This window comes from Lepidochelys kempii, chromosome 4 (assembly GCF_965140285.1).
Source record: "Lepidochelys kempii isolate rLepKem1 chromosome 4, rLepKem1.hap1, whole genome shotgun sequence".
NCBI lineage: Eukaryota > Metazoa > Chordata > Testudines > Cheloniidae > Lepidochelys > Lepidochelys kempii.
Window position 1 is genome coordinate 97,861,262 of NC_136383.1, and position 13,825 is coordinate 97,875,086.

General features: G+C 44.7%; 1 protein-coding gene across 2 annotated transcripts in view; it reads right to left on the minus strand.

Moving 5' to 3' along the window:
* The window catches only part of FAM114A1 (family with sequence similarity 114 member A1), a 75,119-nt gene that overhangs the window by 54,285 nt on the left and 7,009 nt on the right, over nt 1–13,825 (minus strand). For both annotated transcript variants that reach the window (XM_073342284.2, XM_073342283.2), the window contains exon 4: nt 9,472–9,556. In XM_073342284.2, coding sequence (XP_073198385.1) covers nt 9,472–9,556 — 85 coding nt within the window. The remainder of the gene's footprint in view (nt 1–9,471; nt 9,557–13,825) is intronic.

Below are 13,825 nucleotides of genomic sequence, written 5' to 3' on the forward strand. Positions count from 1 at the left end.
CACCTCTCCCACGGCTTCGATTATTTCGTAGGGTCCCTGCCACTGGGCCAACAGTTTACTTTCTGCTGTGGGCACCAGTACCATCACCCGATCCCCTGGTTGGAACCGTTGAAGCTTCGCTTGGTGGTTATAATGGGTTTGTTGGGTCTCCTGAGCTCTCTCCAAGTGCTCCCGTACAATGGGCGTAACTCGGGCTATCCGATCTCTCATCTGCAGTACATGCTCAACTATGTTCCTTCTGGGATTTGGCTCTTCTTCCCAGGCTTCTTGGGCTATATCCAATATGCCCCGAGGGTGGCGCCCATATAGTAGTTCAAATGAAGAGAAACCCGTGGACGCTTGCGGAACCTCCCGGATGGTGAGCATGAGGTAAGGCAATAGGGTATCCCAATCTTTCCCATCCCAGCTCACCACTTTCCTGATCATGGCCTTGAGGGTCCTATTGAACCTTTCCACAAGGCCATCTGTTTGCAGGTGGTATACAGAGGTCTGTAGGGCTTGTACATAGAGCAATGATGAAAGATCTTTGTTCAACTTGGACATGAAAGGTGTCCCTTGATCAGTCAGTATCTCCTTGGGTAGCCCACCCCGGGCAAAGATCTGTACTAGCTCCTTAGCTATTGTCTTGGAAGCTGTGTTGCTCAGGGGAACAGCTTCCGGGTACCGGGTTGCATAGTCCAGTACAACAAGCACATGTTGGTGGCCCCGAGCTGTCTTTTCTAGGGACCCTACCAGATCCATGTCTATCCGTTCGAAAGGAACCTCTATTATTGGAAGAGGTATCAAAGGAGCCTGCAAGTGTGGGCCAGGGCTATGTAACTGACACTCTGGACAAGAGGTGCAGTATCGCCGGACATCTTCATGTACTCCTGGCCAGAAGAACCTCCGCAGGATCCGTGCCTGGGTTTTCTCTACCCCTAGCTGTCCTCCAAACAGGTGACTGTGGGCGAGACTCAATATGGCTTTTTGATGTTTTCGTGGCACCAGAAGTTATTGTATCTCTTGCTCTTGCATTTGCACTACACGGTACAGGAGATCTTTCTTCACTATAAAGTAAGGTCCGGGACCCCGGACCTTCCCATCCACGGGTATCCCATTGATCTCGGCCACTCTTTCCTGGCATTATCATATCTGGGGTCCTCCACCTGGTCCCACCCAAAAGTCTCTCTCCCTGGACTAACCTGCCCAAGCTCCCAGGGGCCGGCTTCTGCTTCTTCCAATGGCTCGCCGCCATCATGGCTGGGGGCAGCTTCTGGCTCACTTTCTGTGGTGGAAGTTTCTCTTTGTTGGCTGCTCACGTCCATCTGCCTACTAGGGAGATCTTCTTCCCCTGGGTCAGGATCCGGGTTTCTGCCCCTGGGTCAGGATTCCCAAGGCCTTCGCAGCCTTCCTCTCTTTTTTTTGTCTTCTGGGTCTTTCGGGGGGCTGAGAACAGATCCTGAGAAATCTCAGTGAACACTGGGGGTTGACATTCCCACGGTGATGAGTTGCTGTCCTCAGGGTCCCCACCTCCCTCCAGCCTCTCCGGGGGGAGTAAATTTTCAAACCCTGGATAGTCCCTCCCAATGACTACAGGATATGGAAGTTTAGGAACTATGCCCACGGTCACCTCAGTGGGGTTTCCCTGAACCTCTATCTCCACTGGGATGGTGGGGTAATGGCTCACGGCCCCATGCACACATGTCACTGCTACGCGTTTGGCTTGTAGCAGCTGATTATTTTTTTTTACCAGCTTACCTGATATGAGGGTGATAGCACCACAGTGTCCCAGCACCGAGGAGCCTATGCATTGTAACTTGGGGGATTGGGAGGTCCCATGCTCCCTTATCCACCTCACGGGGATCGCATTAGCCCCACATAATTACACCAGGCCAGTGAGGATAAATGTAGCAGAGACTACAGTGCTTGTGGACTCTGGGAGTGCTATCTATAATTGCTTTTAATCACTCCCCTATCCTGAGGGCTAGGGGGTTTAGTCCTGGGGTTCCCCACACTCAGGCCAATCCCTTCCTTCTGGGGTCCCCGCTGGTTTTCAGCCCCCCCCTTCTTCCACCTAGGACTCCCCAGGGGTTTGGCTGCCCAACCTTCCAGGGTCGGGGTCGGGTGCTTGCTTCGAAAGGGGCCTTCCTTGGGTAGTCAGGTCAGTTCCCTGGCTGTCAGCCGTCTTTCTACCAGTGTGATCATCTCGTCGTACGTGGACGGATCGTTCTGGCCTACCCATTTGCGGAGATCTGGTGGCAGTCCCCGCATGTAATGGTCGATGACCAGTGACTCCAAAATCTCCTCCGGCCTGCACACCTCGAGCTGTAACCACTTGTGTATGAGGTCGAATAGCTGGGACCTCGGGGGTTTGTTCTCCTGGTATTTCCGCTCATGGAACCTCTGGGCCCTTACCGCTGCCGTTACCCCTGATCGTGCTGGGATCTCTGCCTTCAGACGGGTATAGTCAGTGGCATCCGTGGCAGGCAAGTCAAAGTAGGCCTTCTGGGCCTCTCCACACAAAAAAGGGGTGAGAATGCTGGCCCACTGCTCCTGGGGCCATGCCTCACGCTGAGCAGTCCTTTCGAATGAGAGGAGATATGCCTCTACGTCATCTCCTGATGTCATCTTTGGCAGACAACCAGTGGCCCTCAGGGTTCATGTCCCACCGGACCCCCGGGCCTGAGTGATGAGGATCTTCAGCTGGTCCATCACCTCTCTCTCAAGAGGGCATGATCTTGGGTCGCCTGGCTCATCAATAATTGATTGGTTTCCTGCTGTAGCTGCATAGTCTCCTGTTGTGCCATTGCCTGAACCCGGGTGGCCTCCTGCTGGGCTCATGTGGCTTGTACCAGAGCTCTTACCACTTCCTCCATTGTGGTACAAAGCAAACAAACAAAAACCAAAAAAAAAAAAAAAATCCAAAACCCCAGTGCACTTTTTTTTTTTAAACCTCTTTCTTCTGCCATGCTGTGAATGAAGTCCCACTCCTGACACCAGTTGTGACAAAACTCTGTCCTTGCCTCCGTGGGTCCCGCGTTTCCTGGAGAATTTTGCTAGCCTTAGAGGCTCACTGTGACCCTCCACATAACCCTTCTCTCTCTAGAAACAAGGGTCACAATCTACTGAGCCATTTTCATCATAAGCCAGCAAGGGAGGTGAGGAGAAGTTATCCTTCCTTGCACAGTCTCTGTTGTCTCTGAGTCTCAGTGATTAATCAGGGGGCAAAGTTGGTGGGGGGAAAGCCCGGGCCCACCTTCTACTCCGGGCTCCAGCCCAGGGACCCTAATAGTATCAGCTATGGTAGCTGACCTTTTAGAAGCATGACATGTACAATTCCCTGGGCTACTTCCCCCACAGCAGCCCTCACTTCCTCAAGCTCCACTTCACCCTTACCTCAGGGCCTCCTTCCTTGTACCTGATATGGTGTGTACTACTCAGTCTCTCCAACAGCGCAACTTCCTCCCACAGCTCCTGACATGCACACCCACCTGACTGACTGGGAGGCTTTTAACCAGTTTCAGCCAGCCCCTGATTGGCTTCAGGTGTCCCAATCAACCTAGCATTCTCCCTGCCTTCTGGAAAGTTCTTAATTGGCCCCAGGTGTCTTAATTGACCTGGAGCAGCTTCCATTTCACTTAACCTGGTACCAGGGACTTGTTTAGCCTGGAGCTAATATATCTATCTCCCACTACTTTTCTATAGCCATCTGGCCTTGCCCCGTCACAATATGTAGAAATAATTAAGTAGAGAAAGAAGATTGAATCCACACTGAAACTGCTGCTAGACACCACCACCACCAACGCTAAGCAAATTACTGCCATACTGTAAAAATGCTAATCCGTTTGGAAGCGCTAAATCAGGGCTTGAAAGATAATGAAACCGCCAGGGATGAACATCCATTTCAGTCAGCCTTGAAGAGAGCTGTTAGCTCTTTAAAATTTTAACTGGTCAATCACAACTGTGCAACCATTTCAGCTACTTTTGCAAAGAACAATTTATAACAAAAAGCATAGGACAGTAAACATTTGTCATGCTTGACTGGGAACAAGCAAGCCTGTTACAGAAATGAGATTACTAAGAAATAAAGTCCAAATCTAAGGTGTTGCTGCTAGTTTTAGTATGAGAAAAGTGGCTTTGTTTGTAGTACTTGCTACATTAAGGGAATGAGCAACATTCAAGTGGATTGAATCATGTGATGTCTGTTTTCTGTTATATTGGAACAGATGAAAGAGGAAGTATGGGATGAATTACTCAGCTACTCAATAGAATATTTTTAAGGAGAATAATAAATATTCAATAAAAGGAAGCTACATTGCAAGGATTCCTTACCGACAGTAGAAAAAGCTTTGCTCCATTTCCTCTCTATACAGGAATTATAATACTGCTCAGACCTGTGGTCCATCTAGTCCAATAAATACCCTGTCTGACAGTGGACAACAATAAATACTTTAGAGTTGGGAACAAAAATTCCTATAATGGACAATTAAGAAATAGCCTGTCTGTAGGGGGAATTTCTTTCTAACCCCAAGTAGGCAGAGTCTGGCTTATGCCTGGAAGCATGGGGGCTTATATCTCATATAACAATGTTTCAATTTTATCTAAGGTAACTGTGAGTATTCATCCATAAAAATGTCGAATCCTTTTCTAAACCCTTCAGTACGAAGCTCTTGGCCCCAATGATATCTTGTGGCAGTGAGTTAGACAGGTCAATTATGTGTTTAAAAAAATATTTCCTTTTACTAGTTTTAAATGTGCTTACTTTCAATTTTATTGACTGTCCCCTTGTTCTTCTACTATGAGAAAATGTAACTATATGGGTAAGTATAAAATCATAGGATTAGAAGGGACTGCAAGGGACATATAGACTAACCACCTAATCTAATAACCTAACAGTATGATATTCTCTATACCATTAATTATTTTATATACTTTACCCATCTTCTCTCTAAACAATGCCATTCTTTTTAATGTCTCTTCATACCATACATCATGTCTCTTTTTTAGTCCTGAAGGGCCACATTTTACCATCAGATAAAGGTGTCTCTCTTAATTACCTTAATGAGAAATGTACATGTGCAACTGAGGCCAGAATTCTGTTTTGCAAGTTAAATTCTGCTCTCAGTTACATGCCTGCAACCTCAGTTATTTCCAATATATAACAAAGGATTGGATTTGGCCCTACTTAGATAATTTCAGCATACAATTCAGAGACAGCAGTACACAATAAGAAAGGCTAGAGGTCATCCAGTCCCAGCTGCCTTTCATATACAAAGAGGGAGACATTTTTAATTAGATATATTTATCACACACAGACACAAAACCTATGTTAAAAGAACATTATTAAAGTTGCAAAGTCAAGCACACTTACATTAGGAAATACCAGAATACAGGTTGCCTGTGTAACCTTATTTCAGCACCCTAGGAAATTGGATTATGATACTGTCTTTATTACATGCTATTTTTTCCATGGGATCCCTGCTTCATTCAGTGCATGGGATGGATGGTGCTCTCTTAATGATCAGTTATTCAATATTTTGTTTTCTCCTCATTCTTCAAAGTGTGGCCCCATGTCTTAGTTACTATACACTATTCATACACTGCTCTGAAGACATATTAATTTCCTAATGGGCTTTTCTTTAGTTCTCTTCACTATAGTAACAGAGTGCTTTATTAATATTATTAATTAATTTATTTTCACAATATCCTGTAAGATTAGGGTGTGGCATTAAACCCACTTTATAGATGGAGAACTGTTGCACAGAGAGATTAAAGTCAAAAGTATCTACTAGTTTCGGGTATCCAATCTGAGATGCCTAACACTTGATTATTCAGAATATGGAGCATTGTATTGCACTTTATATATTCAAAGCACAGTTCCCAGTTCTTCAGCTGCAGTGGTGAGTGCTCAGCACTTTTGCAAATCAGGCCCCAGGGTCTCAAATCAAGCACCCAGAAAATTAGGAAATACAATTAGTGACCACACGTGAATTGTTAGGTTTAACATTACACAGGAACTCTGGGGCAGAAGAAGTAGGATTAGAATCCGATTCTCCAGGGCAGCATTCAATTGCCTTAAGCATGAGACTATCCTTTCTCTTCTTGCAATCCCCTGCCTCATTCACTACACACATTCAACTTCAGAAACAAATGAAGGAGGGGTCCTACAGACAGCAGCCTCCTTCACTAACAACCCTGATTCATCCCTAGAGTAGGTCCATCCTGTGCACTGAATGAGGCAGGGGTCCTGTGCAAAAATAGTATGTGATCTTGTAATTAAAGACTGTATCATAATGCATACACACAAGGGAATTGAACTGAGATGCAGTAGTGATAAGATTTATATCCAGTGTAAAAGAAACATTAGACCGGGGTGAGTGAACTTTTTGGTCCAAGGGCCACATCGGGGATGCGCAACTGTATGGAGGGCCGGGTAGGGAAGACTGTGCCTCCCCAAACAGCCTGGCCTCTGCCCCCATCCACCCCCTCCCACTTCCCGCCCCCCTCAGTACCTCCGACCCATCCAACTCCCCCTGCTCCTTAACCCCGACTGCCCCCTCACAGGACCCCCGCCCCTAACTGCCCCCTGGGACCTCACCCCCATCCAACCCCCTCCCTGCTCCCTGTCCCCTGACTGCCACGACCCCTATCCACACCCCCTGCTCCCTGTCCCCTGACTGCCCCTCGGGATCCCCTGCCCCTTATCCAACTCCCCTGCTCCCTTACCATGCTGGAGCCAGCCATGCTGCTGCGTGCCCGACAGGAGCAGTAGGCCAGAGCGCTACCCGCGCAGTGGTGTGGCTGCAGGGGACAGCGGGGGAGGGAAGAGGGCTGGGAGCTCAGGGACCAGGCAGGACAGTCCTGCTGGCCAGATGTGGCCCGTGGGCTGTAGTTTGCCCACCTCTGCATTAGACAATAACCTGATCACATAGTGGAGTAAATACAGTAACTCCTCTCTTAACGTGTTAGTTATGTTCTTGAAGAATGCAACTTTAAGTGAAAGGATGTTAAGCTAATCCAATTTCCCCATAAGAATTAATGTAAATAGGAGGGGTTAGGTTCCAGGGAAATTTTTTTCGCCAGACAAAAGACATTATATACCTATACAGTATAAGTTATAAATAATTTTAAACAAACAATTTAATACTGTACTCACCAATGAGGATTGTGAAGCTTGGTTGAGGCAGGGACATAGCGGGATAGGGGCGTGGAAGCTTGCCCTGTTCCGCCCGCCCAGGGCTCCTGCCGGGGAGTGGGTGTGGGGATGAGGGGGCTTGCCCCGTTCCGCCTGCCCGGGGCTCCTGCCGGGGAGTGGGTATGGGGGCTTGTCCCATTCCACCCACTTGCCCAGGGCTCCTGCCAGGGAGCAGTGTGGGGGCTTGTCCACTCCCCAGCTGGAATTCTGGGCAGGCGGAGCAGGTCAAGACCCCGCACCGCAACCCCGCTCCCCGGCAGGAGCACTGTGTGAGCGGAGCAAGGGGAGCCAAACAACGTTGTAAGGGAACATAGCAGGACTTTAAAGGAGTATGTTCTCTAATAGGTCAGCAACCTAATAGCGAAACAACGTTAACTGTGAGGATGTTAAGTGAGGAGTTACTGTATTTCATTTAGTAAAAAGACAGTGATACAGATGCATGCTAGCCATTATGTCATCAAATACAGAAACTTTCTGAACACTGTGTGACAATACTGATATAATAATAGTAAGCAAATGGGGTAACTGAAATAAGACTATTGCATGGCACATCTTACTTGCTTGAAAGCATGTTTTGTATTTCAGTACCCACAGGTCTCTTGCATATTCCTTGGTTATATTAAGAGATTCATAGATTCCAAGACAGAAGGGATCATTGGGAACATCTAATCTGACCTCCTGTTTAACACAGAACTTCCCCAAAATAATTCCTAGAGCAGATCTTTTAGAAAAACATCCAATCTTTACTTAGAAACAGTCAGTGATGGAGAATCCACAATGACTCTTGAAAAATTGTTCCAATGCTTAATTACTCTTACTGTCAAAAATGTCTGAATTTGTCTAGCTGCAACTTCCAGCAATGGTATCATTTTATACCTTTCTCTATTAGATTGAAGATTATTACATATTTGTTTCCCCATGCAAGAAACTACCTATTAGGGCAGGGGTTCTCAAACTGGGAGTTGGGAGCCCTCAGGGGGTTGTGAGATTATTATGTAGCGGGTTGCGAGCTATCAGCCTCCATTCCAAACCCCGCTTTGCCTCCAGCATTTATAATGGTGTTAAATGTATAAAAAAGTGTTTTTAATTTATAAGGGAGGTTGCACTCAGAGGCTTGCTATGTGAAAGGGGTCACCAGTACAAAAGTTTGAGAATCACGGTATTAGAGGATTACAATCATAGGTCAACAGTACTTATATGAAAGACTTTGCTCATGTGTTATTTGTAACAGCAATGCTATTATGTGTGTGTAAAGTATAAACATAGGAATATTGTGTTTCCTCTCTGTTCAAAGCATATACATTTTTGTTTTAATCTAACATGACTAAACTCACTGCATGCATTTCTTAAATTCCTTGAGATGCCTATTAGTTATAATCTAAATCATAACATACACAAAGTCCCTGCTTGTGCCATGAGTTTACTATTACATAGAAAATTCTCTATGTGTAATGCCTATTACTTTACATAGCTTATATTTTATTCATTTTATCAAACATTAATTCAAAGAAAGATAGTACATTTGGATGTTAGTAGAGCCCACTCCCAAGAATCCAGGATTTAAATGGTGATTTGTGTGAACATAATCAATGAAAATACCGTGATTTCTCAACTATGACTCTATGGTCAGCATGGGTAAAAGGTGACCTTTTAACCCTTCACTGTTGTGAAAGATGCTGGCCAGACAGCCCAAAGAAAATGAAGAATATGAATGGGCAACAGCAGTAAAAGATTCTCCAACACGGTCCTCTCAATTTGCTTCAACTCGGATACCATCTTGAAGAGTTAATTCAGTCTTCAAACCCACTCTGTTCTTAGCCTCTCTTTTGAGACTTCCAGTAAGGATGAAAATTAGACTGTCTTTGTAATATGGCTATCTGAAACCACAAACTTATGCCACATAAGAAATTGATAATGTAACATATTTTGGTCACTGGTGACTTAGGTTGGATTTGAAGTTAGAAGATACATTAGAAGTTAAAAGAGGCTTACAATTAAAAAAAAAAAAAAGATTCAGGATCTCCTTACGCGCTGAAACCCAATCGGGTACCTTGGAAAGCCAAAATGATTTACAAGAAGAAAATCAGTCTTTCTTCCACATTACAAAAGTCATGATAGCCCAGTAATTTTGTCATTCAAATCAGGATAAGATTGCCTATAAATCTTACAAAATGTAAGCAACCACTTTGACATTAATTGTTGCCTTTAAGAGCATTTAACCATGCCAACCTGCCTTAAAACGCTAATTTAAAAGTACTTTCCAGTGATGCCACAACCTTCAATGGCTGAACACTTACCAACTGTGGCAGATGCTGTTGACAGCAGAGATTTGCCCCACGATCCCCAAGCTCCCCATCCACTTCCTTTTGGAGAGTCCAAATCCTACAGTAGAAAATATTCAGTCCATTGTCAGAAATTTGTTACCCAAAGACAGGAGGAAAAACCACCAACACTAGAAAACAGAATCCAGCATATAATAAATGATGACACCAGGCAGAAAATATAATAATATAATTATCGGTTTCAGAGTAGTAGCCGTGTTAGTCTGTATTCGCAAAAAGAAAAGGAGTACTTGTGGCACCTTAGAGACTAACAAATTTATTTGAGCATAAGCTTTCGTGAGCTACAGCTCTCCGCATCGGATGCATCCACTGAATGCATCCGATGAAGTGAGCTGTAACTCACGAAAGCTTATGCTCAAATAAATCTGTTAGTCTCTAAGGTGCCACAAGTACTCCTTTTCTTAATATAATTAGGTTTGTGATTCAACAGTAATGCCATCAGGGAATCTGTGGGAAGATAAACCCAAGAGAAGATACTGGCTTCTCTGCAATGGTGATGTTGCAGTGCTGCAGTATTTTATGTACTGCCCATTGAATGGCACTTTAAATTGAGGTTTCTGGTGAAAGCTTAAGCTTCTGTGGCAGGTGTGGAGAAGAGAATAGTTCTGGTGCACAGTCCTACATTCCCTTTCTCAAGAAAATCAGTTGTAACAGCTAAGATTATAGTATTAGACTATTTTCAGTAATTCACATTTTTAATAAGGCTAAGAAACCAATAGCCTTGTTAGAACCTCTATACTACTTCTTTGTAACCTAGCTTCAATATGTATTAGACCTTCGGCCAGGAAAACAGGTGCATTAGAAAACGTACATGGCTTTTGTGCTTGAACCTCTTCATGCATCTTCAAAGGGACAGAGTAAATAATCTCTTTCCTCCAGTCCTTAACCTACAATTCCTTGTTTGTAATTTTAGCAGACATCCTCTTAGTTTACAATAGAACATGAAGAACCTGCTGAGTGTGTCCTGACTGGACATGGATTCTATTCTGCTGACATGAAAAAACAAACAACTTTTGCTTTTACAGGTGTAACAAACACTGTATCCACAAGCAATAGCAATATTGCTACTAACGTAAGCAGTTCTGTGCACTCAGTTGAAGTAGAAAGGAACCCGCAACAGCCAGGTACACTTTAATTTCAGGGATGTCTCACTGTTTTATTATGGCTAATTAACTATAATTTTCAAAGTAGTGAGTAATAATATAAATAAAACAATAGTAATAATAACTGAAATAATTCAAGATTTTGTAAATGAGCTCTGTGGAACATATAATAGAAATGCCATCTGATAATGGTTAGACAGATGGTGAATTGTGGCTATGACTACCAATTAGCTAAGAACAACAAATACAGCTAGTTTAGGAAAACATCCTCTTGCTTTTGAGCTCCTGTGTTTGTCCATCTGTCAGGTCTTATCTTTAAAGGGCCCTATTCAGCAAAGCATTTAAAACTGTGCTTAAGTCTCACTGAACTCAAAAGGGATTAAAGCACATACCTAAATGTTTGGCCTTAGACTGTCATCTCTTTGGGGCAGGGATTGTCATTATTATGTTTGTACAGTTCTACAATGTGACCCAAATCCGATTGAGGCCTCCAGGTGCTATCACAATGTAACTTTGAAAACAAACACATCCCTAGGACACTGTATAGGTTGTAAAGTCAAGAACTCAGAAATAAGGAAGCACCAATTTATGATTGTATGTGTGACCCAATTCTGCCCACTTTTTGGTCCATCCTGCGCACTGAATGAACCGGGGTATGGGGGAAATTAAAGACTATCATAGTGCATAGGCGAAAGGGGGTCAAATTTATGTTACATGGGCAAATCTGACTCTTCCTAACTTTGGAGTGCTTCACTGCAACCTAAATAGTATTATTTTAAACACAGCTTTTTTTTTTTTTATTTCCTAGGTTTTTGTAGAAAATTGACCATGATTATTTCATAGCAAAATGCTAATGCAATGAATATATTATTTTTACAGAATCCTGTCCTTTGCACAAAGTGGGGAAACATGTTCATGATTCTGTCATACAGAAAGCTAATTACCATCAAGGAAAGATGTTTTGGAAGAAAGACTGGAGTACTGTCATGGATGGGTATAAACTGTTCAGGAAGGACAGGGAGGCCAGAAAAGGTGGGGGAGTTGCACTGTATGTAAGGGAGCAGTATGACTGCTCAGAGCTCAAGTATGAAACTACAGAAAAACCTGAGAGTCTCTGGATTAAGTTTAGAAGCGTGAGCAACAAGGGTGATGTCGTGGTGGGAGTCTGCTATAGACCACCAGACCAGGGGGATGAGGTGGACGAGGCTTTCTTCCGGCAACTCGCATAAGTTACTAGATCGCACGCCCTGGTTCTCATGAGCAACTTCAATCATCCTGATATCTGCTGGGAGAGCAATACAGCGGTGCACAGACAATCCAGGAAGTTTTTGGAAACTGTAGGGGACAATTTCCTGGTGCAAGTGCTGGAGGAACTAACTAGGGGCGGAGCTCTTCTTGACCTGCTGCTCACAAACCGGGAAGAATCAGTAGGGGAAGCAAAAGTGGATGGGAACCTGGGAGGCAGCGACCATGAGATAGTCGAGTTCAGGATCCTGACACAAGGAAGAAAGGAAAGCAACAGAATACGGACCCTGGACTTCAGAGAAGCAGACTTTGACTCCCTCCGGGAACTGATGGGCAGGATCCCGTGGAAGAATAAACAGGAGGGGGAAAGGAGTTCAGGAGAGCTGGCTGTATTTTAAAGAATCCTTATTGTGGTTACAGGGACAAACCATCCCGATGTGTAGAAAGAATAGTAAATATGGCAGGCGACCAGCTTGGCTTATCAGTGAAATCTCTGCTGATCTTAAACACAAAAAAGAAGCTTACAAGAAGTAGAAGATTGGACAAATGACCAGGGAAGAGTAGAAAAATATTGCTCGGGCATGCAAGAGTGAAATCAGGAAAGCCAAATCACACCTGGAGTTGCAGCTAGCAAGAGATGTTAAGAGTAACAAGAAGGGTTTCTTCAGGTATGTTGGCAACAAGAAGAAAGCCAAGGAAAGTGTGGGCCCCTTACTGAATGAGGGAGGCAACCTAGTGACGGAGGATGTGGAAAAAGCTAATGTACTCAATGCTTTTTTTGCCTCTGTCTTCACGAACAAGGTCAGCTCCCAGACTACTGCACTGGGCAGCACAGCATGGGGAGGAGGTGGTCAGCCTTCTGTGAAGAAAGAAGTGGTTCAGGACTATTTAGAAAAGCTGGACGTGCACAAGTCCATGGGGCCGGATGTGTTGCATCCGAGAGTGCTAAAGGAATTGGCGGATGTGATTGCAGAGCCATTGGCCATTTTCTTTGAAAACTTACGGTGATCAGGGGAAGTTCCGGAAGACTGGAAAAAGGCTAATGTAGTGCCAATCTTTAAAAAAGGGAAGAAGGAGGATCCTGGGAACTACAGGCCAGTCAGCCTCACCTCAGTCCCTGGAAAAATCATGGAGCATGTCCTCAAGGAATCAATTCTGAAGCACTTAGATGAGAGGAAAGTGATCAGGAACAGTCAGCATGGATTCACCAAGGGAAAGTCATGCCTGACTAATCTAATTGCCTTCTATGATGAGATAACTGGCTCTGTGGATGAGGGGAAGGCAGTGGACGTGTTATTCCTTGAATTTAGCAAAGCTTTTGACACGGTCTCCCACAGTATTCTTGTCAGTAAGTTAAAGAAGTATGGGCTGGATGGATGCACTACAAGGTGGGTAGAAAGTTGGCTAGATTGTCAGGCTCAACCGGTAGGGATCAATGACTCCATGTCCAGTTGGCAGCCAGTATCTAGCGGAGTGCCCCAAGGGTCGGTCCTGGGGCCGGTTTTGTTCAATATCTTCTTTAATGATCTGGAGGATGGTGTGGATTGCACCCTAAGCAAGTTTGCGGATGACACTAAACTGGGAGGAGTGGTAGACATGCTGGAGGGTAGGGATAGGATACGGAGGGACCTAGACAAATTGGAGGATTGGGCCAAAAGAAATCTGATGAGGTTCAACAAGGACAAGTGCAGAGTCCTGCACTTAGGACGGAAGAATCCAATGCACCGCTACAGACTAGGGAGCAGTTCTGCAGAGAAGGACCTAGGGGTGACAGTGGACGAGAAGCTGGATATGAGTCAACAGTGTGCCCTTGTTGCCAAGAAGGCCAATGGCATTTTGGGGTATATAAGTAGGGTCATTGCCAGCAGATTGAGGGACGTGATCGTTCCCCTCTATTCGACATTGGTGAGGCCTCATCTGGAGTACTGTGTCCAGTTTTGGGCCCCACACTACAAGAAGGA